This window comes from Lissotriton vulgaris, chromosome 5 (genome assembly GCF_964263255.1).
Source record: "Lissotriton vulgaris chromosome 5, aLisVul1.2, whole genome shotgun sequence".
In the NCBI taxonomy this organism is placed as follows: domain Eukaryota; kingdom Metazoa; phylum Chordata; class Amphibia; order Caudata; family Salamandridae; genus Lissotriton; species Lissotriton vulgaris.
In genome coordinates this window covers 618,051,723-618,079,228 of record NC_141693.1, presented here as the reverse complement: position 1 = coordinate 618,079,228, position 27,506 = coordinate 618,051,723, and the positions used below count along the sequence as shown (strand labels likewise).

Sequence of the window (27,506 nt, the reverse complement as noted above, 5' to 3'; positions counted from 1 at the left end):
ATATATGTTTTGTGGAATGGCCCATCTCCAAATGTTTTGTGCGAGCTGGGACAGTTGCAGGGAATGTGTGCCTTCTTGTTTCTGTATGGAGTACATGGCTGTCATGTTGTCCATCCGGATTAACTCAGCCTTGCTTTGTATGTTTACTTGGAAGGACTTTAGTGCCTGGAAAATTGCTAGCAACTCTAGGTGGTTGATGTGAAGCACCTTTTGTTGAGTGGTCCATCTTCCCCGAGTTGTGTGGTGGAGCTGATGTGTTCCCCATTCTGTCAGGGATAAGTCTGTCGTCATTACTATTTGTGGAACAGGCTCGAGGAACGGTCGCCCTCTGGACAAGTTGTTGGTGTTCCACCACTGCAGAGAGCGATGTGTGCGGCTGTCCACCAACACCAGGTCTGTCAGTTGCAAGATGCCATCATGCCCATTAGTTGCATGAACACTCTGGCTGGGAGAGAGTGTTGGTTTTGAAACCTTATAACTAAGGCTTGAATGCTTTGTATCCTGGCTGGACTGGGATAAGCTAGAGCTGTATTGGTGTTTATGGTAGCCCCTAGGTATTGATGTACATGAGAGGGCTGTAGGTGTGACTTGGTGTAGTTGATTGTAAACCCCAAGTCGTGCAGGGTTTGAATTGGTTGAGATGTGTGTTGGACACACTGATTGAATGACGTGGCTTTTATGAGCCAATCGTCTAAGTATGGGAAGACGTGGATATGTTGTCTTCTGAGATGTGCTGCTACTACTGCTAGGCACTTCATGAACACTGTTGGTGCAGTTGTGACCCCGAATGGAAGTACTTTGAATTGATAATGTTGCCCTTGTAGCACAAACCTGAGATACTTCCTGTGAGAAGGGTGTATGGGAATGTGAAAGTAGGAGACTTTGAGGTCTAGTGTAGTGAGGAAGTCGCCTTGTTACAATAATGGGAGCACTTGTTGTAAAGTGACCATGTGAAAATGATCTGAATGCATATACAGATTGAGAGGCCTTAAATCTAGAATTGGCCTTAGTATCCCATTCCTTTTTGGGTATTAGGAAGTAGAGTGAGTAGACCCCTGTTCCTTGATGTTGCAATGCAACTAGCTCTATTGCATCTTTTTGTAGCAATGAGAGAACCTCTAGTTGGAGCAGCGTTAGATGTTCTGTGGACATTGGACGCTGTCTGGGCGGTATATCTGGAGGGGTAGCTGTAAGCTCTAGGCAGTAACCATACTGGATAATCTGTCTTACCCATTTGTCTGTTGTGATGGAATTCCAGACAGGTAGGAACTGTGTCAATCTCCTCCCTACATGAGTGGTATGCTGTTGGGGGAGCTGAAGGAAGTCACTGTTTAGTGGTGGAAGAGGATCGATTGTTGTTGTTGTTACCTCGACCTCTTCCCTTATTGTTATTACCTCTGTATCCCCCTCTAAAGTATCCCTTATTGGAGGATGCTTGTGTATTTGCTTTAAAGGAAGCTGAATTGTCTGCTCCAGTTTGTTTGGAGCCTCCTCTGTAGAAGGAACGACAAAAGGATCCTTTTGCTTGGGTGGACTGCAAAGCTCCCATAGACTTGGCTGTGTCAGTGTCTTTTTTTATTTTTTCAAGACCTGTGTCTACTTCTGGACCAAACAACTGGTGTTGGTTGAATGGTTGATTTAAGATAGTAGTCTGTACCTCTTGCTTAAATCCTGAAATGCGTAGCCACATGTGACGTCTAAGAAGGACACTGGTGTTTATTGCCCTGGATGCAGTGTCTGCTACATCTAGTGCGCATTTAATGGAGGCATTAGATATAAGCTTACCCTCCTGTATGAGGTAATCTGCTTGTGTTTTATATTGATCAGGTAGATGTTGTAATAGCTTCTCTAGCTGATCATAGTGAGCCCTATCATATCTTGCAAGAAGGGACTGTGTTTTAGCAATGCACCATGCATTACTAGCTTGAGCAGCTATTCTTTTTCCTGAAGCATCTATGGTTTTGGATTCTTTATCAGGAGGTGGTGCTTCTCCCGATGTTTGTGAATTTGCTCTTTTCCTAGCGTTTGAAACTACTAGGGAGTCCAAGGGTAGCTGTCCCTTAATGTAAGCAAGATCCCCAGGAGCTGCTCTGTACTTTTTTTCTATCCTTGGGTTTATGATTCTAGCCTGTACAAGATCTTTAAACACTTCTGGGGCATGTTTAATAACTCCTTTAATCATTGGCAGTATTTGCACAGTTTTTTGGGAATGTTCAAAAGTGTCTAGTAAAAAATCCTCCTCTGCCTCATCTGAATGCATGGTAACATTGTGATAGGTGGTAGCCCTATTAATCAAGTGTCCAAACCCAATATTGTCGTCTGGAGGAGAAGGTTTAGATGGAAATATATGTGGATCAGGAATATCTGGTATATCCTGTGGGTTTGGATACTCCCAGTCTGGTGAACCTGTTGGGTAGGGAAAAGGGTCATCTGGGTCTTTTCCTCCCCCATGCTATATTGACCATCATCAGCATCCCGAGGAGGTGTATGTTGTGGAGAATGAACAGGAGGATTTTGAGGTGAAGTGTTTAAAGGGACAGCAGGAGAGGGAGATACAGGAGAAGAAGGGTGCATAGGAGATGTGGCCTAGTCCTTCTTGACAGGCACTGGAGGTGTAGGTGCTGTATCTGACTTTCTCTTCCTGTGTGGTGGAAACATGTCCTGTTTCTGGGTCTATATATATAATTTTTTGCAAATGATCGGGTCTAAAAAGGTCTTCTTCAGAAATTGCTTTTGGCGCCAATTTTTTCGGCTCTGGTTTCTGCTTGTCTTTAGCCTTAGGAGTTGTTGTATAGTCCTTTGGCGTAGTTTTCGGCACCGAAGGTATCGTTTTCGGTGTGGAGGCCTGGTTCGAGGGTTTGTCGATGGTTTCGGCAACGAAGATTTTGGACTGGAAGCTGTTTTGGTCAGCTTGGAAGCATCGGAAACAGGCTTCAATGGTTTCGGTGCCAGTGTCTTTAGGAGTCGTCAGGTTCTGGGTTTTTTTCGGAACCGGGACTTCTTTTGGTTTCGGTGCCAAGGGAGCTGGTTGTATCGGCACGTGTGGTTTGCTCGATATGGAGCTACCGGAAGGCTTTAATATTTTCTTCGGAGCCGGGCTAAATGGCGGGGCTATCGAAGCAATGTCTCAGTCTTGACTGGGCTCCGAAGGCGGAGTTTTTACCTTAGCCTTTGGTTTAGGTGTTGGGGCTGGGGTAGGGGCAGTCATACTCACGCGTTGACCTGATGGTATGAAGTCATCGGAGTCGTCTCTATCAGATACGATCTAGAGATCATCGGAATCTTCCTCTGGGATACACGGACCTTCGAAGATATCCACTGGTTCCGGAGTTGATCTCTGCATATCGCGTCGACAGCCCCTCCGATCTCGAATGGTCTTCTTGGATCGAAAGGATGCACAAGCTGTGCAACTCGACTTGTCGTGTTCCGCTGATAAACACAGGTTACACACCTCATGATGGTCGCTGTGTGGAAGTTTGGCTCCACACTCTGGGCATCTTTTGAATGGTGTCCTTTCCATGAGGTGTAGGCCTCACCACGTGGGTAGGCCCGTCGACGACCGGAATCTAAGTGATGATGTCGAGTCAATGCATATTGAAGTTAAAGTTTGTATTTGGAAAGTTTTGTGCATCGAAGTCTTTGAAAAATCAAAAAATCGGAACGCAAAAGTAGAATCCGAAACCCAGAGGCGGAAAAAAACAATCTAAGGATGGAGCCGATGCCCATGCGCACTACCGTCCAAGGGAGGAGTCACCTATGTCGTGACTACAAAGACTTCTTCCAAGACGACAACAACATGCAATCATCCGAGCCCAACACCAGGTGGCGATCTAATGCTAAGTGTACAATCTGCAGCTCATATGCCTCGAACTTGAGGTTTTGTCCAAGGTTTCACCAAATACACCCTAAAAGGTTATGAAAGCAATAATCTACCTTGATCAATCAGGCTTTATGTCATTGAAGTCCTCAAGACTCAATGTCAGGAGGCCATACAATTGTTAAGAGAACTGCCACAGTGCAGCTGGACTGGAAGTAAATAGTTTCACCGTAAGCAGCAAAGCATTTAACTCCATTTTAATAAAGACCATTCAAAGTGGCAGTGTTGGCCAGGATGAGATTTAGTCTGAAGTGCCTATCATGGGTCAAGCTTAGCTCTACAAGGGCCCTCTGTCCAGAATGAAAGCAAATGGGTCCCATCTTACACTTTAAACCTCCACCAGGGTACTAGGCACGGGTGCTCATTGTACCCCTTACTCTTTCCCTCACCGTTGAACCAAAGACCTGCTGGATCAGATTAGACACCTTGGTTAGAGGCACTGGGTGGTGTGATACCAAAGCTGAACATATATCCTTGATCCCTGACGATATACTGCTGTGTCGTGGCCTCAGGCTCTGCTACAGATAGGCTGCCTGACATCATTGGGACATTTAATAACAGCTTAAGGCACAGGATAAACGGTTAATTCTGTCCTCTATTCTACTAGTAGATTGAAACCCAGGACAGCTCACTAGATGGCCCTTCCAGCTGAAACTCCTGGGTATTATGTAGCTGGGATTATCTGTCACAACAGGGCACACTTTTTTGGATTACTTTTTAATGAAAATCCTTTATCACTTTCAGTCAGCTGTGGCACAAGTTGAAATCTATATCCAAAAAGGGGACACTGTTCCTAGTGCAGGGTGCAAAAGTCACCAATGCATGAAGGTGCAAAAAGTCACCTAAAAATGAAACAAAAACATACAAAAGAGAGAAACAGAATCCCTAGGAAAGGAGACTCACAGAAAACAGGGAAACCATTTTTTGTCCTCTGTTGCCCTCACACACCTCGAAAGGTGTCATGCTTCATCATCGGGCAGTTGCTCCTCGTAGGGCCGGCGCTGCAATTCCCTACGGATCCCCCGAAGGGTCTCTTTGTCGGAGATCTTTTATAGGACTGCCGGATGGTGCATGTGGGTGTGTAGGGTGGTGGGTCAATAAAGGGTAAAAAGTGCGTGCAAGTGTAGTGTGAAATTCATAATGGGTAACCATGCAGCGAATATTTTAGATAGTCTACCCTGTAGATAAAATCTAGCCCCAGTGGCATACTATGCCCGGGTCTAGAAAGACATAGGTCAACATGTTTCGCGCCTGCGTCGCCATAAGGGTCGTTGGCGCTTCGTCAGGACCAGAATTATAAAATTTAAAGTGCACGTGAAAGACAAATTTAAAATACCCTCATAATCAATCAGGGCGGGCAGTAACCTGTATACCCAACATCTGGCTACAGCTGCATGTTGTATCCGCTCCTGATTAGTACCTAGAGAAGAAACACAAAGCATAATAGGATATAAGTTTTAAGTTTTTGCACCAGGAACACCTTGATGCCACATGGTGTGCCACCGCTGTGTGCACATCCAACACATGTAAAGGTTAAGACTAGAAGGCGCATGAGACACAGGTTCATACCAGATGATCAAAGGTACCCAGCAAAACATGGGTTATAGCATGGGGGTGGGCCCCTACAAAAGCAATGAAAGCCCCTCGCCTGTATTTAATTAATTAAATGCGGTCGATAACCGGAGACCCAATTGTACCCATATATACTAAGTGGATAGGGGGGCTCTTAACCACTGTTTAACAAGATACTCGAAAGGCCTCGTCAGAGGTCAATGCCCAAAAGAATGTTATCTCATGATACGTGCTCACCTCGCTATACTGAGGAAAAACATCTGCTGGCGACAGGCAATGGACTCACCCAATCTCCCAAACTGTAAAAGTAACAGATCGACACGATTTTACCAACAGGCACGGGACGCCATAAATAGAGTGCTCAGTGATCGCAATGCCCGAGTCCCGTCAACAGGTTTACTCACTTAATAAATCGGGTGCCGCCTCCTCCACACCTACCCCATCATTGTGTCGCCAGGAAATGACATAGCAGTACCCGGCCGCTTTTAAACGTATTATGGGGATCATGTGTCTTGGGCGTCTACCTATCCGAGATATCCTGTTGGCTAAAAAGGATAATGCGCATGCTCAGGTGATTAAACGTACCACGCATGTGTATAAACTCGGGTGAACTAATCCCCCACACATGCGCCATGCAGGCGCTCGTAATGTTTGTGTAATCTTGTGGAATTCCATAAACAAGAAGTACACTCATGGATTTTCTGAACGCTCGACACGGTAATAAACTACTTTAATTATTACTCGTGCAAATGAGCCAATTTTATGGTCGTGAAAACTATTCAAATGAGTGCAGGTACCGCTTAGCTGTACATAGACCCAGTAGATACAGTGGGAGTACCAAATATTAATGCCTGCCCAAGGGTTTTAGACAGTTAAATAAACTGCATGTTGTCAAAGTGATAGGGTAAGGGGGGCTAAGATGGATTGTCACTAAAGGAGCAAAATGTCTTCATGACTCCTCCCTCACCCAAACTAATCAAGTTACAGAGTGATGACTGGGAACAAATACCCAAACGTTGCTACAGTAATTATATACGTGCGGGATCCATTGGTAGTTCCTACTGGCAGAAAACTGTTGTCCCATGCGCCTGGGAAAAGGAAGAAACAAGAAAAACGGAATAGATTGGTCCCTCGGCTGTGACGCCGTGCTTAAAGTACTGTACAAAAGAGAGGGGGGGGGACCCAGGAGCTAATAAAGGTCCAGTGTCCATGCTCCTTATTCAGTATCGATATCCAAAAAGGGGATTGGATATCGATACTGAATAAGGAGCATGGACACTGGACCTTTATTAGCTCCTGGGTCCCCCCCCCTCTCTTTTGTACAGTACTTTAAGCACGGCGTCACAGCCGAGGGACCAATCTATTCCGTTTTTCTTGTTTCTTCCTTTTCCCAGGCGCATGGGACAACAGTTTTCTGCCAGTAGGAACTACCAATGGATCCCGCACGTATATAATTACTGTAGCAACGTTTGGGTATTTGTTCCCAGTCATCACTCTGTAACTTGATTAGTTTGGGTGAGGGAGGAGTCATGAAGACATTTTGCTCCTTTAGTGACAATCCATCTTAGCCCCCCTTACACTATCACTTTGACAACATGCAGTTTATTTAACTGTCTAAAACCCTTGGGCAGGCATTAATATTTGGTACTCCCACTGTATCTACTGGGTCTATGTACAGCTAAGCGGTACCTGCACTCATTTGAATAGTTTTCACGACCATAAAATTGGCTCATTTGCACGAGTAATAATTAAAGTAGTTTATTACCGTGTCGAGCGTTCAGAAAATCCATGAGTGTACTTCTTGTTTATGGAATTCCACAAGATTACACAAACATTACGAGCGCCTGCATGGCGCATGTGTGGGGGATTAGTTCACCCGAGTTTATACACATGCGTGGTACGTTTAATCACCTGAGCATGCGCATTATCCTTTTTAGCCAACAGGATATCCCGGATAGGTAGACGCCCAAGACACATGATCCCCATAATACGTTTAAAAGCGGCCGGGTACTGCTATGTCATTTCCTGGCGACACAATGATGGGGTAGGTGTGGAGGAGGCGGCACCCGTTAAACCTGTTGACGGGACTCGGGCATTGCGATCACTGAGCACTCTATTTATGGCGTCCCGTGCCTGTTGGTAAAATCGTGTCGATCTGTTACTTTTACAGTTTGGGAGATTGGGTGAGTCCATTGCCTGTCGCCAGCGGATGTTTTTCCTCAGTATAGCGAGGTGAGCACGTATCATGAGATAACATTCTTTTGGGCATTGACCTCTGACGAGGCCTTTCGAGTATCTTGTTAAACAGTGGTTAAGAGCCCCCCTATCCACTTAGTATATATGGGTACAATTGGGTCTCCGGTTATCGACCGCATTTAATTAATTAAATACAGGCGAGGGGCTTTCATTGCTTTTGTAGGGGCCCACCCCCATGCTATAACCCATGTTTTGCTGGGTACCTTTGATCATCTGGTATGAACCTGTGTCTCATGCGCCTTCTAGTCTTAACCTTTACATGTGTTGGATGTGCACACAGCGGTGGCACACCATGTGGCATCAAGGTGTTCCTGGTGCAAAAACTTAAAACTTATATCCTATTATGCTTTGTGTTTCTTCTCTAGGTACTAATCAGGAGCGGATACAACATGCAGCTGTAGCCAGATGTTGGGTATACAGGTTACTGCCCGCCCTGATTGATTATGAGGGTATTTTAAATTTGTCTTTCACGTGCACTTTAAATTTTATAATTCTGGTCCTGACGAAGCGCCAACGACCCTTATGGCGACGCAGGCGCGAAACATGTTGACCTATGTCTTTCTAGACCCGGGCATAGTATGCCACTGGGGCTAGATTTTATCTACAGGGTAGACTATCTAAAATATTCGCTGCATGGTTACCCATTATGAATTTCACACTACACTTGCACGCACTTTTTACCCTTTATTGACCCACCACCCTACACACCCACATGCACCATCCGGCAGTCCTATAAAAGATCTCCGACAAAGAGACCCTTCGGGGGATCCGTAGGGAATTGCAGCGCCGGCCCTACGAGGAGCAACTGCCCGATGATGAAGCATGACACCTTTCGAGGTGTGTGAGGGCAACAGAGGACAAAAAATGGTTTCCCTGTTTTCTGTGAGTCTCCTTTCCTAGGGATTCTGTTTCTCTCTTTTGTATGTTTTTGTTTCATTTTTAGGTGACTTTTTGCACCTTCATGCATTGGTGACTTTTGCACCCTGCACTAGGAACAGTGTCCCCTTTTTGGATATCGATACTGAATAAGGAGCATGGACACTGGACCTTTATTAGCTCCTGGGTCCCCCCCCCTCTCTTTTGTACAGTACAAGTTGAAATCTACCCTCTTTCCTGATGAATCCAGACAATTTCTATTAAATAATCACTCAGCTCAAATGGATATGCTGTTTCAGAACCTCAAGTATGGGATCAGGGATTAATTTGACTGAAAAGACAGCCTTAAGCACCTTGCTCTAGGATTGTATAACCCGGCGTTTCACAATGGTTATTGTGGTAGGTAGCGTTGTAGTTTATTGTGCAAGCACAACTGTAGATGTATTGTGACCTCATGAGTTCCACATAGAACTCTCCTGTCTAAGGTTCCAGCAGTGACAGTTATGTCCAGGACCTTGACCAAACAGGACGTGTTAAGTCGTGAGCATTCTTCACGTGTAATAAATCTAAACTTAACTTACATCTTGGTACAGCGTGATCTCTTACTACAGTTATCATGCAGTGGGATGGCCCTGACGGATGTCAGAAGATGTTACTGAGCTTCAGCGCTAGTTATACTGTTAATTATTGCAGAAGAAGGAGAAGCCAAGGAATCAAATAAATATGGCATCATATGGGATACCACAATGAAGAATATAAAACTGTAAGTAGCACTTCGAGCCTTAGGGACTCAACATGGTTTGTGGCTTGGGAGAAGATAGGAATTTCTACACCAGGGGATATATATCAGGAGGAAGTGTCTGATGTCTTTTCAACAGTTTCAATGACCTGACTAGGAAAGAAGCCCCTCACTATCTACATTTCAAATATGCTGAGGGAGAAATGTAAAATTGACATAGAATAAAAGGACATTTCACTATTGGAATACAGACTGTTGGATGCTATCCCAATTATACCAAATACTGTGCGAGAACGATCCACATGATTTATATTTCCTCAAATCTAAATGGGAATCATGCCTTCCTGAAAAACTCTCTGCAGGAAGAGGCCCAAATTATCTGAAGGAGGTGGCAGTGTGGTCTGGTCTCAGACTGGTGCATTATAAAATGCAGACAGGGTCAGCTAATCATGCCAATAGCTCTTGAATTTGGAAGGGCTGACATTGACATATAGACTGTTGCAAGTTGTATGAACTGATGGTAGGTCCAGTACAGATCTCATACAATCCTGGATGTGTGTGTGCCAATTTTGGCTACTGATTGAAACCCTTAGCCCAGTTAATCAATGTAATCAAAGTAGACGGCAACTTGGCACCCACTTGTGATTTCCAAGTAGATATTCAAGAATTCAGTAGTTTCAATTTTCCTTTTATTTTCAATCAGTTATACATATGTACTAACAACGTATTTCTCTCTGGTAATCATGCAGATAAGCTTTCTCAAGGCAAATGTTCAACTGCTAAATTTTACTGTAAGCCTTTAAATGACCTGAAAATAAGCATTGTTTTTTCGGAACATAAAACGAGCAAATCCTAATGCAGCCCAACATTTCTTCAGTCTTTCTTCCAGTGGTACTAGGTGATGACAGGGGCTTCTTTGGGGCTCAGTGAGTTTAATCTTCCTCCTTACTATTTCTAATAATGAAGTTAGATGGCAGTCTTATTACTGTTTGCCCTCAACCCCCCCCCTCCTCCCCCCACCAATTGGAATTCCCTATTGTCGGGTGCTGTTGAAATCATACAATAGAATCAAGGCGAGAGCGGATTTCACGCCCTACCCAACAATGAAGGGTAAAAGCGAATGCCTGATATCGGTGTAACAAAGTCAACTGAAAGACCCAAATACAGAATATTGGAGGCACGCAGGTATATATAGAGAAAAGTTTATTGCCAAGCATTTGAGTATACAAATCAGGTCCTCTATACTACAAGTCGGTGGCCCATCAGGCACTTGATGATTGTACCTAAGCTTCTGAAGATCTCAACTGTCATCCTGAGTCTCATAAGATCAAACACTGTGACATCAGGGAAGTACACTGACAGGGCACAGCATCACAGCAAATGAAGCAAAACAAACAGGCAGAAGACACCAAGTTACAAGCCACTGCTACTGTACAGTGTAGCTAAAAAATCCTGGTCTCTGAACCATATAATGATATGGGGTGACATCAATTACACCAAAAAAGTTTACCTTTATATGTTGCGGTTTGGTCGCTTTTTGCTGCAGAGCGGTTTTGATCAATTCCCATCGGCTGCCTGGAGACTTGTCACCATTCTAGAAAAAGATAATCAAGTATTTACAAATGAATTTAACATTTTAGTGGATACATATTAAACATCAGTTTGAAAAGTGCTAGTACTGAAACTTCGATCACACATTTAAGAAGCCATAAGAGACCCATATGAAATATCAATATCACAATATGATTGACTATCATTCCTATCAAACATTAAAATTCCCAACAACTGTAGAATGTAAAGTTTTAAGCAGTGATGTGTGCCTAGCAGTTGAGATGAATAAAGCAAACCAGGAAGAGATGCCGCTTTTCGACAGTATTTCCCATGGGTATCACAGCAATCACTGCAGCTCTGAGGGAGAGCTGCGAGGGAAGTAACTGAGGGAGAGCTGAGAGGGAAGTCTGGGAAAATGGTCCAACAATGAGTGCCACCATTACTTGTGTGACACTATAGGCTACTGTCGGCAAACTGTCCCAACAGGTATGCGTGAGTATCCATACAGGTGGCTTTGCAATAGCATAAAGTACACTGTTCCCCTGAACTCAGGGTAATCTATGTGATTGGAGGCCTGGAGGGTAACTACTTTGTGTCTCCGTTAGGAAGGAAAGATGAGGCAGGAGGTGGCAATATAACATACTTTAGCATGAGTGAAAGGCGCTACGGGTTCGTGATTTGTTGCCTGTGTGAGTACGAGATGGTATAAGGATGTAGAACTGTCTAATAGTTTGTGGGAGTTGAGAGCTAATTCTTCAAGAGAGAGTGTGAGAGAGAAAGAGCAGGTTAGAGAGAAGCACAGCTCATAAGCACTACCAAGAGGGAAGCCCCATGGGATCTCTTTCCCTGCCATGTCCAGAACAGGTTACAGGACGAAGTTATCATCCAGAGTGACTCCCAAATCCCAAAAGATTGGTTGTCTAAGTACTAGGCTGCATCTCACCAACCAATAGCCAAATTCTCCAATTCTCTTCAAGTCAGATGTCCACCTTCATGATGCATGCAAGGTGGTATACTTAACCAAGACCCACAGAATGCTTGATTGAGCATTAAGTGGGAGACATGCAGTGAAAAACGACTAAGGATTAGAAACCTAGTGGACAAGTTTACCAGACTGCCCTATTTCATCAGGAATATCATGTTACAGCCTTTGATTTTCTTTTCCCAAATCATTTTTTGAGGAGTGTTGGTCCAACTGGTGTAGTTGACAACTCAAAGAATGTAATATGCTGTTATAGGAAAAAACAGGGCTGAAAAATGGAGACCCTAATTATTTGGAGTTAATTTGTTAACCTTATCCGTGAGCAAGTTCAGGGCAGGAGGTTGGATCCAAGTAAACTGCACAGGGGATAGCATATTTCCTCATGTGGCCCACAGCCACTGCCACCAGTGGCTGTGGGCCACATGGTGGAAGTGGTGGTCACACTTTCCTGACAGGGAACTTCAGGTGTAGCCAGACACTGAAGTGAACCTGAGAGTATCACTGACGGGAATAATTCACACCAGCTTGCTTGATGTAGCTGCCGCCTCACAGGGAGGTACAGTGAGAAGGATTATGTGCTCTACAAGGAGTGTCTTTGTATCCAGCGTTTCAGAGAGCTGTGCTTGTTCATAGATACATTCATCCTGCTGCAACAGATGCAAATTGTGTAAATAAGCTTTGCATGACTGATCCTTTCCTTGGGCAAGGGACCCAATGGAGGATTTCCTATAAGTGCAGCTAGGATGGAAGCACTAGGACTGCTAAGAGAGAATACAAGATATTAGGGATATTAGACGTGCAGACTGCAGTGTCTGCCCACTTCTGTGCACGTTAGCACCAACCATACCATACTGCATAAAGAGTGACGCAGAAAGGGGATAATATGCACTTGAGGGAAAAATCCAAGCAATGCTACCAAAGACAGTGAACAAAAACTTAAGCAGTTTCTATTCTACTGGACTGCGTATTAAGATTTGAAATGGTCTACGCCAGCCCTGGCCAAAATGTGAGTCGCGACCAACTGGTGGGACAGGAGCTGTGGGTCGTGAAAGTGCAAGCAATATATAAAGATGCTTTGAAATTCTGTATTTATCTTGTTCCATTTGCTGCGTTTCAAAGACAGAGGTCAAAAGTCAGGCGAGGCCTTCTGAGAAATTGCTGGTTTTTTAACATGGGGATTGGTATATACTAACTCCTCGCACCTTGCAGTCAGAGAAAGAAAAATAAAGTGAATTATGGACGATCTTGCTGGGGTACAGGAAAGGCTGAAAGTGATAGGAAAGGCTGTAGGATGTCATTTTTGTGAAATCTAAAAAGGTAAATACCTGTAAATGAACTGCACACATTCAGCAGTTAGGAAAGCAAAATTGAAGCACAATTTTTAAACAATTCTGAAGTATGATGGAAACAAAGATTATGATAGTATCAAAACAAATCAAGACACTTAGCTTGGTGATGCACAGATGATACATATTCACGGAAAGGAATATGCTACTTACCAGTATGCATCTGTTCTTGGCATAGAGGGCTGCAGAGTGGTACATTATGAATAGATCGCCATCTGGTGTTGGGCTCGGATGATTGCACTTTGTTTTTCTCTTGGAGAGTCTTTTGTATCTTGGTGACTCCTCCCTTGGTTGGTAGTGCGCATGGGCATCGGCTCCATCCTTAGATTGTTTTGCCATAGTAGGGTTAGATGGAGTAGTGTAGTAGAATACAGATAAGAATGCCCATGTAAGTGTATCTAAATAAGATAATGTTGAAACAGACACAGGTTTCCGGGGAGGCTGGGAGGGCATGTACCACTCTGCAGCCCTCTATGCCAAGAACAGATGCAAACTGGTAAGTAGCATATTCCGTTCGAGGCATATGGGCTGCAGATGGTACATTATGAATAGACTATACAGCAGTTCTCTCCCTAGCGGTGGTCGCCCGTGTCTGTTGCAACTGTCTGAAATAAAGTTTTTAATACTGCTTGTCCCACTCTAGCTTGTTGTGTTGTGTGCACATCTACACAATAGTGTTTTGTGAAGGTGTGCGGTGTAACCCAGGTAGCTGCTTTGCATATGTCATCTAGTGGAATGTTTTCCAAAAATGCCATAGATGCTCCTAGTTTACGTGTAGAGTGAGCTCTAGGAGGAACAGTTAATGTTCTCTTTGCTTTTAAGTAGCATATTTGAATGCATTTTACAATCCATCTGGCAATGCCCGCTTTAGAGATGGGATTGCCCTTGTGTGTTGGAGAAAACGCAACAAATAGCTGTTTTGTCTTTCTGAAATTTTGTGTTCTTTCTATGTAGTACAATATGGCCCTTCTAACATCTAGTGTATGCAGGGCTCTTTCTGCTACTGTTTGTGGTTTTGGAAAGAAAACCGGTAATTCCACCGACTGATTGATGTGGAATGCTGAAATTACCTTTGGTAAGAATGTTGGGTTTGTTCTAAGAACCACCTTATTTTGGTGTAACTGCATAAATGGTTCTTGAATTGTAAAAGCCTGCAACTCACTTACTCTTCTAAGTGATGTGATAGCTATGAGGAAGGCCACCTTCCATGTGAGGAATTGTATTTCACACCTATGCATAGGTTCAAAGGGTGGCCCCATTAGTCTGGTAAGTACTATGTTGAGATTCCAGACTGGGGAAGGTGGTCTTCTTGGTGGAATGACTCTTTTGAGTCCTTCCATGAAGGCTTTAATTGCTGGTACTTTAAACAGGGAAAGATGTTGCCTGTTTTGTAGGTACGCCGCTATAGCTGCGAGATGAACTCTTATAGAGGTGTATGCTAAGTTACATTGCTGCAAGTGTAGTAAATAGCAAATGATTTGTTTAGTGGATGCGTCCAGAGGGTTGATGTGCTTACTGTTACAGTGTATAGCAAACCTTTTCCATTTTGCTGCATAGCATGCTCTGGTGGTAGGAAGTCTTGCTTGTTTAATGATTTCCATACATTCTGGTGGTAAATCTAAATATCCAACTCTATGACCTCAGGAGCCAGATCGCTAGGTTCAGTTGTTTGGGATCTGGGTGCATTATTTCTCCATGGTTCTGTGTAAGATGCATGGGTAATAATCTTAGCTTTTGATGTGGTACTTGTGAGAGTTGTAGCAGTGTGGTGAACCACGGCTGCCTTGCCCACGTGGGTGCCACTAGTATCATTGTCATTGAGTGTTGCTGCAGCTTCCGAACCAGTAACGGAATTAGTGGTAGAGGAGGGAACGCGTAAGCAAATTTGTTTGACCAATTTATCCATAGTGCATTGCCCTGGGACCGTTGGTGTGGGTACCTGGATGCGAAGTTTTTGCATTTTGCGTTCTGATGATTGGCAAACAGATCTATCTCTGGTTGCCCCCATTTTTGGAAGAATGGCTGCAGTATTTGGTCGTGCAGCTCCCATTCGTGTACTTGTTCTGACTGTCTGCTTAGGATGTCTGCTATCTGGTTTTGAACTCCTGGTAGGTGTTCTGCTAACAGATAGATCTTTTGAGGAACGGCCCATCTCCAAATGTCCTGTGCTAGTTTGGATAGTTGGAGAGAGTGTCCCCCCCCCTGTTTTTGAATATAATACATTGCAGTCATGTTGTCTGTTCTGATCAGGACTGCCTTGCCTGTAATTTGCATTTGGAAAGCTTTTAGTGCTAGAAATACTGCTAATAGTTCTAGGTAGTTGATGTGCAGTTTCTTTTGCTGCACACTCCACTTCCCCTGCACTGTGTATTTGTCCATATGCGCTCCCCATCCTGAGAGCGATGCGTCCGCTGTTATTATCACTTGTGGAATTGGCTCTAGGAACGACCGTCCCTTGGAAATGTTTTCCGTGTTCCACCACTTCAGAGAGCGATACGTCCGGTCGTTTACCAACACCAGATCTGTTATCTGACCTTGAGCCTGATTCCACTGTGTCGCTAGACACTCCTGTAGTGGACGCATTTGTAGTCTGGCATGTGGAATTAGCAGTATGCAGGAGGACGTCATGCCTAATAGTTGCATAAACACTCGTGCTGGTAGTGAGTGTTGTGGTTGAAATCTTTGTATTAACCCGACCATTGTTTGTATCCTGATTGGGTTGGGGTATGCTATTGCCTTTTCTGTGTTTATCGTAGCCCCCAGGTATTGCTGAATCTGGTTTGGTTGCAGGTGTGATTTTTTGTAGTTCACCGTGAACCCTAGGTGGTGCAGCAATTGAATTGTCTTCTGTGCGTTGTGAAGACATTCTTCTTTTGACTTGGCCTTTATTAGCCAGTCGTCCAAGTATGGGAAGACATGTATTTGTTGTCTTCTTAGGTGTGCTGCCACCACAGCTAGGCATTTTGTGAAAACTCTTGGTGCTGTTGTGACACAGAATGGAAGGACTTTGAACTGATAGTGTTGTCCTTCTAATACAAACCTTAGGTATTTTCTGTGGGCTTTCTGAATTGGGATATGAAAGTAAGCGTCTTTTAGATCCAGTGTAGAAAGAAAGTCCCCTTTCTTCAGTAAAGGGAGTACTTGTTGGAGCGTGACCATGTGGAAATGCTCCGAATTTATGTAAGCATTGAGAGGTCTGAGGTCTAATATTGGTCTTAGGGACCCATCCTTTTTGGGGATCAGGAAGTATAGAGAGTATACTCCTGTTCCTTGTTGATCTTTTGGGACCTTCTCTATTGCATGCTTTTGTAGAAGTGCTAGTACTTCTTCTCTTAACAATGTCAGATGATCTTGACTCATTGGACGCTGTTTGGGGGGGATGTTTGGTGGGGTAGCTGTGAGTTCCAGGCAATAACCATGTTGGATAATTTGTCTCACCCACTTGTCTGATGTGATGTTCTCCCAGACAGGTAGGAACTGTGATAGACGTCCCCCGACCGGTGTTATGTGGTCTGGGGGAAGTTCTATGAAGTCACTGTTTTGGGGTTGAGGCGTTGCGGTTGTTATTATTTCCGCGGCCTCTACCTTTGTTGTTGTTACCTCTGTAACTGCCTCTTGAATTACCTCTGGGTGATGTTGGTGTGAAAGAGGTGGATTGCTGACTTGTTCCTGTATTCTTTGAGCCCCCTCTATAGGTGGATCTACGAAAGGAAGCTCTTTGTGTTGGCTGTTGCAATGCTCCCATTGACTTAGCCGTTTCTGTATCTTTTTTCATTTTTTCTAAGGTCTCATCTGTGCTTGAACCAAACAGTGTCTTTTGATCAAATGGTTTATTCAGTAGGGCTGTTTGTACTTCCTGTTTGAATCCTGAGATTCTAAGCCATGCATGTCTCCTTAACATGACACTGGTGTTGATAGATCTTGCTGCAGTGTCTGCTGCGTCTAGGGCGCACTTAATGGAAGTATTAGTTATTATTTTACCTTCCTGTATTAACTGATCTGCCTTTTTCTGATGTTCTTTGGGGAGATGTGTGATGAGTTTTTCTAATTCATCATAATGTGCCCTATCATAACGTGCGAGTAGTGCCTGTGTATTGGCTATACGCCAGCTATTTGCCGCCTGTGATGCTACTCTTTTGCCTGATGCATCTATTAATTTTGACTCTTTATCAGGTGGAGGAGCCTCTCCTGTAGATAATGAGTTTGCTCTTTTACGAGCGTTTGAAACCACCAGCGAGTCTAGAGGTACATGCCCTTTAATAAATATTGGATCCTTTGGAGCCGCCTTATATTTTTTATCAATTCTTGGGTTTAACACCCTAGCCCTCACTGGGTCTTTGAATATTTCTTCTGTGTGACTGAGAAGACCCTTCAACATAGGAAGAGTACCTGATGTTCTTTGTGCATTAGGTAGCGTCTCTAACAGGAAATCCTCTATTTGAGGTTCTGTATGTATATCTACTTTATGATATTTTGCTGCCCTAATAATGAGCTGCACAAACCCTGTGTTATCATCAGGTGGTGAAGGCTTTGAGGGATATAACTCTGGGTCGTTGTCCTCATCTGACCCTACGTTATAATTTTCCCATGGGTCATCCTCATCTGGGATGGTTTCGTCATCCCCTTGAGGTTCTCCCTCCCCTAGATCACTGTCTACATCAGACTGAGGTGTAGATGGTCTTGGTGTGGAAGGTGTAGGAATATTTGGCCTAGTGTGAGGAATAGGAGAAGAGGGTGTGACTTTAGGTCGAGGAGAAGCAGGAGGAGTTATGTTTGTCCCCATTGTTCTCTTTTTTGAAGGAAGAGATTTATCTTCTGTCTGTTCATTCTTTCTCTTCTTCGTGACCACTTTGCCAGTTTGCGGATCGATAAACAAGATCTTTTGTTTGGGATCTGTCTGTTGCTCCTGAATCGGTACCGAAGTTCCTGGTTCCGAAAGGTGCTTATGTTTTCGATCGTCAGTGTTTGGTGTTTTCGGCACCGAATGTCTACTCGATTCCGACTTCCTGGGTATCGAGTGAATCTTGGACGACGAATCATATTTATGTTTCGACATGGAATGTTTCGATACCGAGCTTTCCTTTATATGTAGCCTCGGTGCCGAAGTCGATGTCGCCCTTTTCTCGGATCCGACATGGTGGGAGTCCGAGTGTTTCGGTTTCAGTTTCGGTTTCGTTGCCGGGCCCGAGGGCGGGGCGTCGGAAACTTTTTTGTGCTGTTTGACCAGGCCCGAAGGCGGGGTCGTTACCGCACGGGGTCTGTTTTTCGGTAAGGGGACGTCGTCACTCACGGTTTGTTGCTCGATGAGTTCTTCACCCTCCGACTGGTCCCCTTCCGACCCCGACTGATCCTCTTCTTCCTCAATTTGCTCGTCTCCGAACAGCTCCGGGATCGCTTCCGACTGCATTCTGGAAACCTCGTGTCTTCGAGCTCGACGATTTCTAATCGTTAGCTTGGAGGAGAATGCTGCGCAGGCTTCGCAGTCCCTGGATTCGTGTTCAGGCGATAGACAGAGGTTGCACACCTCGTGTAGGTCCTTGTGTGGGAACTTAGCACCACACGTTGGACATTTTTTGAATGGAGTCCTTTCCATGGACTCCGGGCTTGACTGCGTCGAGAAAGGCCTCCTGTTCGTCGACGTAGATCCAAGTTTTTTCTCTTCGATTTTGAATTTGCAACGCGTCGGAATGGAAATGAAACGCGTTCGATAACAATACCGTCGAATTGTAAAGGGAGGAGTCACCAACATACAAAAGACTCTCCAAGAGAAAAACAAAGTGCAATCATCCGAGCCCAACACCAGATGGCGATCTATTCATAATGTACCATCTACAGCCCATATGCCTCAAACCCTTATTTCCACATATTATTCGTGTGCCAAATAGTTTTATCAGCAAAACTATAAGTCGGTGTAAATTTAGAGGAAATATAAATGGAAAATGTGCTGTCTATAAATGACCGTGCACTACCACACACTGCTTTAGTTACATGAAAAAATAATCACTCTCCTCAGGTCCATTGTAGCTAGGTGGGCTTCGAAAGTTTGTTGTTCTAAAAACTGGGTTGTGGTTCTAAAAAGTTTGGGAAGCACTAGTCTACAGGCTGTCACAATAGTTCTGTGGAAAGAATAATGCCATGATCACTCCTGGTTCGCAACAAAAGAACCAGTTTAAGAGGAAAAAAACATTTGTAAAAATACAGTGAAAGGGGACATGTAGCACTGGGGGTTCTCGCCTTGGTGTCCAAAGAATACTATAGCACTCAGAGAAGGAAAGCAGAGAGGACCCGGGAGCAGCCGGACATATACCTTGGATCACAACACTGACGAGAAGGGCAGAAGGTATAGTATTTCTCCTAGCCTTATGAGCCCTTAAAACCTTCACCGGAAATGGAGGGGTTCATACCCTGACAGCTTAAAACAGATCTTGATGCACAAGCTGTGCCATCTGAAGAGTATGTTCTTCCTAAGCTAAAGCCGGAGAACTCCACCCACCTGTTTAAATTTTATTTCTTCTGACCTATTTATGTAATGGCCGAGGGACTTTCTTGGGTCCACCCTGTTGTTATGTTAGTGGATTTAGATAGTGATACAAATACCCAAACTTGTCTTGGTGCAGCTGCACCATCCGCAAGCCTTGAGAGAGAAGGTTTAAAAAACAACCCAAGCTTTGTTTTCGTGACCAGTAATGTCACTATGTCCTTGTGTACGCTTGTTCTGTAACGCTCCTTCAATAAAAATGATGTAATACTAAAAATCAACCCAAAAATGAAACAACCATCTGTAATGATGATGGATTGATCCGTAAACTGAGCTGGTCTTTGGAAAAAGTGAACCACGGGAGGCTAACACCTGCAGCTCACCTACACTACAATCAGAAAGAAGTAATGACTTAGAAATACACTGCCCTACAAGTTGTGTATATCCCAGAACAAGAGCACGAAATCTCAAATAGGGAACACATGAGCGCTGTTAGATAAGATGCCATGTAAAAAACAAAAATGTCATGGGGACAGAATTCACTTTTAAGGCCCTTCAGAAATATATTTAACCATCAGTTTAAAAAACACAAAACCGATCACTGACATGGGGAATCGAAGGCAGGGTGAATTAGCAACTATCCTTTCACTGTCTCTATTCAGCCTCATCTCAGCAGAAGAAACTGAAAATGTAAGGATGTTAACAACCTCAGAAAATGAGCATCTAAATATCTTTCGTAGTACCATTCAGAAACCCATCCACTGAAGAATGCGTATTTAGTAAACGGTCACCAAGTCATCAGGAGTACGTACACACGCCACTTCAGGAGGCAGACAGCACTGATATAAAACTAACCGCTCAAGTTCCAGCCATGTAAGCCGATGAGTGAGCAGGTCGGAATGCGGAACTGCTCCCCTGTATTGTGATTGTGACAGAAAGTTCTCCATTTTTGGTAATGGTCTAGGCGTAATCTGAGCGAGGTGACAGATTACACGTGCCCTGGGCTGACAGATACTCTGAACTATTTTTTGGATGTAACTGAATTAGTGGGAAACCAAAGTGAAAGGATAATGGCCAAAGCAGACACAATGCATCCTTCAATTACCCTATTTAGGGGAACTCCACCGAGCAACATAGTTGACACTTTTGAAATTGTTGGCTGCTAACAGGTGATGTCTGGCTGACTTCATTTCCGGAAAAGTAAATCTGGAAGAACTTCCACATTTTGTTTTTTGTAATTTATCTACTTACAAGTTCTGTATTCCCGCCAAATTGACTTTGCATTGTGAGGGGACGAAATGCTCTGGCCTGCACGGTGGCATCGCTGGTCCAGCAGTCATGGTCAGTGACATGGTCCACCAATTACTAATTTACGACTACCACTATGAAGTATCACGTGGTTATTTGCCTGCTGAAGAGGCTTTTACTGCTCTATCTACAAAGCAGTATACAGCACTAGTAGTCAACTGGACGTTGAATTGTGCAGTTTACATAATACAAGCAAGGCTATTACAATATCTGTTAAAAATTCTACTAAAGTAATATTACCCCGTTGAGAAGTCTCAACGGCAAGTAGAGAGGTCAAGACCGGTTGCACGTTTTGTTCTGTCACACCAGAGAGAGCTGGAGCCACATCTAAAAGCTGGAGACAGAGGAAGTCTCACAGGGAAGCAAAGACTTCTAGACCAGTTGTGGCTTTCAAACTGAGCTACCCTAAAGTTCCACACAGAGAAGGGCATGACACTGATAGACCAACGAATTTGTGTAGGACTAGGAATAACACAACCATCACTCACATTTCTTGTTTATGTAAAAAGTAGTAGTTTTGGGGCGTGGCTTGAGCGGCGATGTGAGCGGACGTGCTCTCGTGGGGCTCCCGCTGCCATCGGCCTTAATTTGCTATTTCTGTGGAGTCGGGGCTAGCTGGTCTCACCCCCGAGTGCCCTGGAGGTGTGGGCACACTGTGCTCGGGTGCCCGGCGAGCGGTCCGTGCGAAAGAGGACTGCAGAGCGCCGTCAGGAGCGGACGGTTGGACCCTCGGCGGGGCGCCCGCCATTTTGAGAGCCTGGTGTCGGCGGGCGCGACCTCTGCCGTCAGCCGAGTGCGGCCTGCTGGGGCGACCGGAGACGGGATTACTGACACCCTGTGCGGCGGATGCTACTGGAGGGGGCCGGGGGCTCTCCTGCGCAGCCCTAAAGGAGTGCGGGCACGGGAGGCGTGGAGACCTGTGGCCGAGCATGGGACGGGGGCCCGCCACTCTTGGGCGCTTGGAGGCCGATGGACGTGGTGGCCTGCCCGCCCTGCCCCACCGGAGACGGAGCTTTGGCCCCCCTGTGCGCCACACGCAGTGGCCTGCCCTGACGGGCAATCGGGAGCACTCGCCGCACTCCGCTCCATGCTCGGGAGCACTGCGACGCCCGGGGGTGGGGGGGGGGTTATGATACCCGGAGGCCCGCTGTGCTACTGGAGCCCAGACCCCTGCGGTGCCGGCCATCGGCCTCTGCTGGAGGCTTCAGGGTGTCCCCCGAGGAGGTGTGCAGGAACGAGGGCGAGCTGACGGGGGACCGCCGGTGACGACCCTGGCCTGGCAGTAGGCGGCGAAGGAAGCGGTGAGGGCCTGTGGTGTGTGGTGCCCGCCATCTTGCGAGCTGCGGTGTGCGGCGACCGCCATTTTACGGACAAGGAGGGGTTGGAACAACCAGTGGCAGTGACCTACGGAGGGTAGGCGGCACGCGGTGCGGGGGCGATTGACGGCGGATGCCCCTCACGAGTCCTCCTGCGGCTGGCTCCGGCGTGACCAACACTGAACTGTGAGGAAGCACCTGGTGGCTGGACGGAGAGTGGTGCCCGGAGTTAGCCCTCAGGTACCTTTACGCAGCTGAACTGAACATCAGGAAAGGAGAAGAGCTGCTTTGACTGTACCTTTTACGCAGCTGAACTGAGCATCAGGAAAGGAGGTGAGCTGCTTTGACTGTTTGGGGTTGTGAGGGGCCCATTGTTGCTGCCCTGCGGCCGGGGACTGGTGGCCCGGGTCTGTGATTCTCGAGGGGCTTGGGCGTACCTGCTCCCTGCTCTGCGGTCTGTCTGGTGCGACTCTCCCGGTGGGCCTCCCTGCCCCCCCCCTCCTGCCATCGTTGAGCGTTCACGGCTGTGTAGAAGAAGTGGTGTGTCGGCCCGACTCGCCTCCTGGGTCGGGAGGTGGACCTTTCCCCCTAATTTGTCAGACCAGAGAGACGATGACGCGCTCTAATAAAGGCGCCAAGAGTGACTCAGCGGGGGCCGCTAAGGACAACACAGTGGTGGCCCTGTGGGGTACGGCTGGGACGCCTGCGGCCGGAGAAGGACCGTCCCGGGCGGCGGCTGAATCCCCGCCGGTCACCCATGCCTTCATGGCGACTTTTATGGCTGAACTGAAGGCGGAGATAGGATACCTGCGATCGGAGGTGCACTCCTGTGTCACAGAACTTAGGAGGGAGGTAACGGAGCTCGGAGACCGGGTCGATAGCATGGAGAAGACCATGGACGCGCACACGGAAGATCAGGAGCAACTGTAGCAGCGCCTGTTGACCCTTGAGAAACAGAATATTGAACTCCAGATCAAGCAGGAGGACTTGGAAAACAGGGGTCGGAGAAACAACCTCCGAATCCGGGGAGTTCCGCTTGGAGAAGAGGGAGAGGACATGTTGGACTATGTGGCGCAACTCCTTCATGAGGTCCGGGGAGATGACGTGTCACCCCCACCCTAGACAGGGAGCATCGAGTGGCGGCTCCAGCGGGTAAACCGGGCCTCTTGCCGGACATTTTGACCAGGGTGCACTTCTTTGCGGAGAAAGAGGCGATATGGAAACATGCGCGCGACCAACCTGACCTCCAATACAAAGGCCACAAGATTCAAATTTTCCAAGACTTGGGGCCTAATACGCTGAAGAGAAGGCGGGCGTTCCGACCGGTGACGGAGAAGCTGCGGGGCATGAACATTCCCTATCAGTGGAGGCACCCCTTGGCATTGATCTTCCAGTCGGAGGGGAGACGCAGGGCCCTGCGATCCTACACCGAGGCGGCGCAGCTCCTCCGCCTGTCGGCGTCTCCCCGGCGAGCCCGACCCGACCACCTACGCGAAAGCGGACGCCAGCGGGACCGGACAACGGTGCAGAGACGGCGGCGCGCTCCCTCAGCTGTAGAGTCTACTCACAGCCATGTCAAACAAGATATCATAGCCCACATCCGATCCTTGGAAGGAGACCAGACTGAAGTGGAGGGGGGCCCCCCTCACGCCCTGACGGCGGATGTAACTGTGCTGCATTCCTCCTGATGTGCCGATCCCATGTCTCCTTTTACTGGCCTATGGTTCGGGCTGCGGGGATTGTGCCCACTACGCCCCCGGATCCAGATGGCCGAGGCCCGGGGCAGTGGGAGCCCTGTGCTTTTTGGTACGTTATGATCACCACGACCCCCTTGAACTGTCCCCTGGGGAGTGACATCCCAGAGAGCGTCCAAACCTGCGGGTGTTCAATGCCCTATATTGGGGACAGAGAACTCCGGCCCTGTTGGTCGTGTTAGTTTGGTTCGATCGTCCAGCCTATCCGGCGGACTGATTTTTGTTTTCCTTTCTCCGCTAAGGGAGATGGAGGTTGGGCTTCTGACTGGGGTGTGAGGGTTGTGTGTAGATTGGCGATGATGGTCACGTTAGTGACTCCTGAAGGTTCCTGATATGGCTGGTAGTATGCATGGCCCCCTAAAGATCCTGTCCCTTAACTCGCCCAATAAGCGCAAGCAGGTGTGGCACTATCTTACCCGTCAGAATCCAGACATTATTTTTCTGCTAGAGACCCACCTTCTCCAAGCTGATACCCTGCGCATGGCACACCCGAAGTACCCTTTACAGTTCTGGGCGGCTGCAGACACAAAGACAGCGGGGCTGGCGATTTTGTGCAGGGCTGGCATCAGGCGGGGCACAGGCAGGCCCTACAAGAATGGCGATGGGCGCTTTCTCAGGGTGGATGTGGAAGTGGGCAAGAGACGCCTCACCCTATTTAATATCTACGCTCCCAATCAGGCGCAGGACCGCTACCATAGGGACCTTTTGAGGGAGCATTTACCGCAGAACGGCTCGTCGCTTATTGTAGGGGGAGACCTGAACTTGGTGTGGGACTCGAAGCTAGATAGGAGTGAAGGCTCCTTTAGCGGGACTGGGGCGATGTCCTCGGAACTGCGTAATCTCTTCAGGGATCTGGGGCTCTTCGATTCCTGGCGCTATTTCTCTCCAGATAAAAGGGAATACTCCTATTACTCCCACGCCCACCGTTCCTATTTCCGCATCAACTTCCTCTTCATATCTCCTGATCTCTCCCGCGACATTTTGGGAGTGGAGATGTCCGACATCTCGATCTCTGACCACGCTCATGTCGAACTGATCTTGCAAGACCCCACGGCCGGCCCTCCCAGAGGAAGGAAGTGGCACCTTCCGCCGAGTATCTTGCGAGACGCGGCGGATGTGGAAAGCATCCGTGAGGCCATCGTTTCCTATTTTGAGCACAATGACATACCGGAGACGCCCTTCCCGGTGGTTTGGGACACCTTCAAGGCAACGATCCGGGGCCATATCACGTCTCTATCGATAGCGAGAATGCGGGAGGCACGAGCCCTGGAGGACAGTCTGTCGAAGGAGCTGAGGGAGACCGAGGCGCGCGATCAGCGTGGCTCTACCCAAAAGTTGAGGAGGCACCTGGCCAACTTAAGGGGTCAGCTCCGACTGCTGCGTACCAACCGGGCTGAAACTGCCCTGGTGGCACTGAAGCAAAAATACCACGAGGGCGGGGATAAGGTGGGGAGAACGTTAGCCAGGCGATTGAGAGCCAGAGCCGCTAAGGCCCACATATCCAACGTGCAGTTGCCGGACGGGACTAGAGTGGTGGCAGCATCTGCTAAATGTGAGACCTTCAAAAACTACTACGAATCCCTTTATACTGAGGAGAGGCCCCCTCCAGAGCTTGTTGAGGAAGTGCTGGGGAACTATGGGGGCGCAAAGCTTCATCCCCACTTTGCACAACCCCTAGAAGAGGAGATCACGCAGGAGGAGATGGCCTTGGCGATGCGCGAGCTACACCTGGGGAAGACGCTGGGCCCTGATGGCCTTCCGTTATCTTTCTTTCGCGTTTTTCAGGCACAGCTGGGTCCCCATCTGCTCAGGCTATTCAACTCCTTTGCTGAAGGGCGAGGGCCATCCCTGGACATGGGAATGGCTGAGATTGCCCTAATACTGAAGTCAGGGAAAGACCCATCCCTGTGCTCATCCTACCGCCTGATTGCTTTATTAAATACTGACTTTAAGATCTACACGAAGATCCTGGCGAAACGTCCCATGAGGCACCGGGTCAGACTGATTTGCATATGGCCATGTCTGAACTGGAGTGGCGGAGTAAGCTAAAGAATGAAGATGGATTAAACCCAAATCAGTTGACTGGGGGCGAGTGCTTGCAATGTTCAACACTCCGTCCATCATCCCCTTTGGTTTTGCTTTAATATACACGTAGGGCAGTGCAGGAAAATCAAGTACACTTGAAGAGGTAGATCAAGGGTCTCCAATGAGTAGCTCGGAAGCTACTGGTAGCTCGCCAGTACCCTCAAAGTAGCTCTCAGAGGTGAAGTCAATCCCAGTATCTCATTCAGAGAGTATATGCAGAGACTCTAAGTATAATAAAAAAGGTAGCACTGCTCATCTGAAGATCTCTAGCCAACCAGCCTACAGCAGGGACTCATTTTAACAATCAAACACATATTGTGTCGTCCTATTGAGTCTGCCACATGGCCACCTTTATCCAGACTTGGACTAAGTCACAAAGTGATTGGCCATGTAGGAGTCCTCTGCATTATCAATTTCACCATGTGTGTGATCAGTGGGCCATAAATGAAGAGCGGTAGTGGTAGCCTGAGCAGTAATCAGTGCTGACTCACTAAAGTGTGGGACTGCAGGAGTCAGAGTGAACATTTTTCAGTTGGGTGCATCAGCAGCCAAGGCCTGAGGAAAGCTATAATCCTGAGCAGAGAAAATTAAGAGCCACATCTGTATTCATTTATGTGCGCACCCATTATAAACACTATTGCTTCTGTAAGCTACACCTGGTGTCAAGGACCACCAAATGGGTAAGCTCCCCAACATATGGGTTTTGTCTGTGGCACAAATGTGTCAGTTCATGGCATAATAATGCCAATGACATAATTAGGGCCATCCTTGATTATTTTGAGTATTCTTGGTCTAGTTATGGTATACTGGCAGCGATCAGTGACATATTAAGAGCATGACTGCACTATATTCAGGTGTCCCGATATAATTGTGGCTGCCCCTTGCATAATAATTGCCTTGACTAATAATATGGTGGCCATCCTGGTCCTTATGGTGTTCAGCCTTGGCACAATTGTATACTGCTAAGCATTATTGTCATCATACAGTCGTCCTCTGTGTTATGGTGCCATGGCTTATGACTGTAATAACGGAGCATTTAAAGCAGTCTGCCCATGTGACACGTTTGTAAAGGCGAGTGCTCAATTAAAATGACAAGCTGATATTTGGGGGCTGTGTATTTCCTAAAAATGAAAATGTGTATTTTAAAGGGTCTTTTATTTTACAAACAAATGTTTTCTTCAGGAAAATTTCGTTTGTTTGCCCAAAATGGAAAGTGGTGATAGAAAAATCTGTGTATTTTCAGACATTGATATGCTGATGAAGACAAAAGGTTGCAATTCCAAACCACATTCAAAGTTGATACTTAAAAGATAATTCAAGCTGAATTGATGAGACTTGTTGCTGTGGTTATGTACTTTGTGCCACA

The 27,506-nt window shown here is 46.6% G+C and overlaps 1 protein-coding gene across 2 annotated transcripts in view; it reads right to left on the bottom strand.

Annotated features, from left to right (window-relative positions):
* Positions 1-27,506, bottom strand: part of PARG (poly(ADP-ribose) glycohydrolase) — a 1,076,399-nt gene that overhangs the window by 782,690 nt on the left and 266,203 nt on the right. For both annotated transcript variants that reach the window (XM_086922071.1, XM_086922072.1), the window contains exon 6: positions 10,831-10,914. In XM_086922071.1, the coding sequence (XP_086778197.1) occupies positions 10,831-10,914 (84 nt within the window). The remainder of the gene's footprint in view (positions 1-10,830; positions 10,915-27,506) is intronic.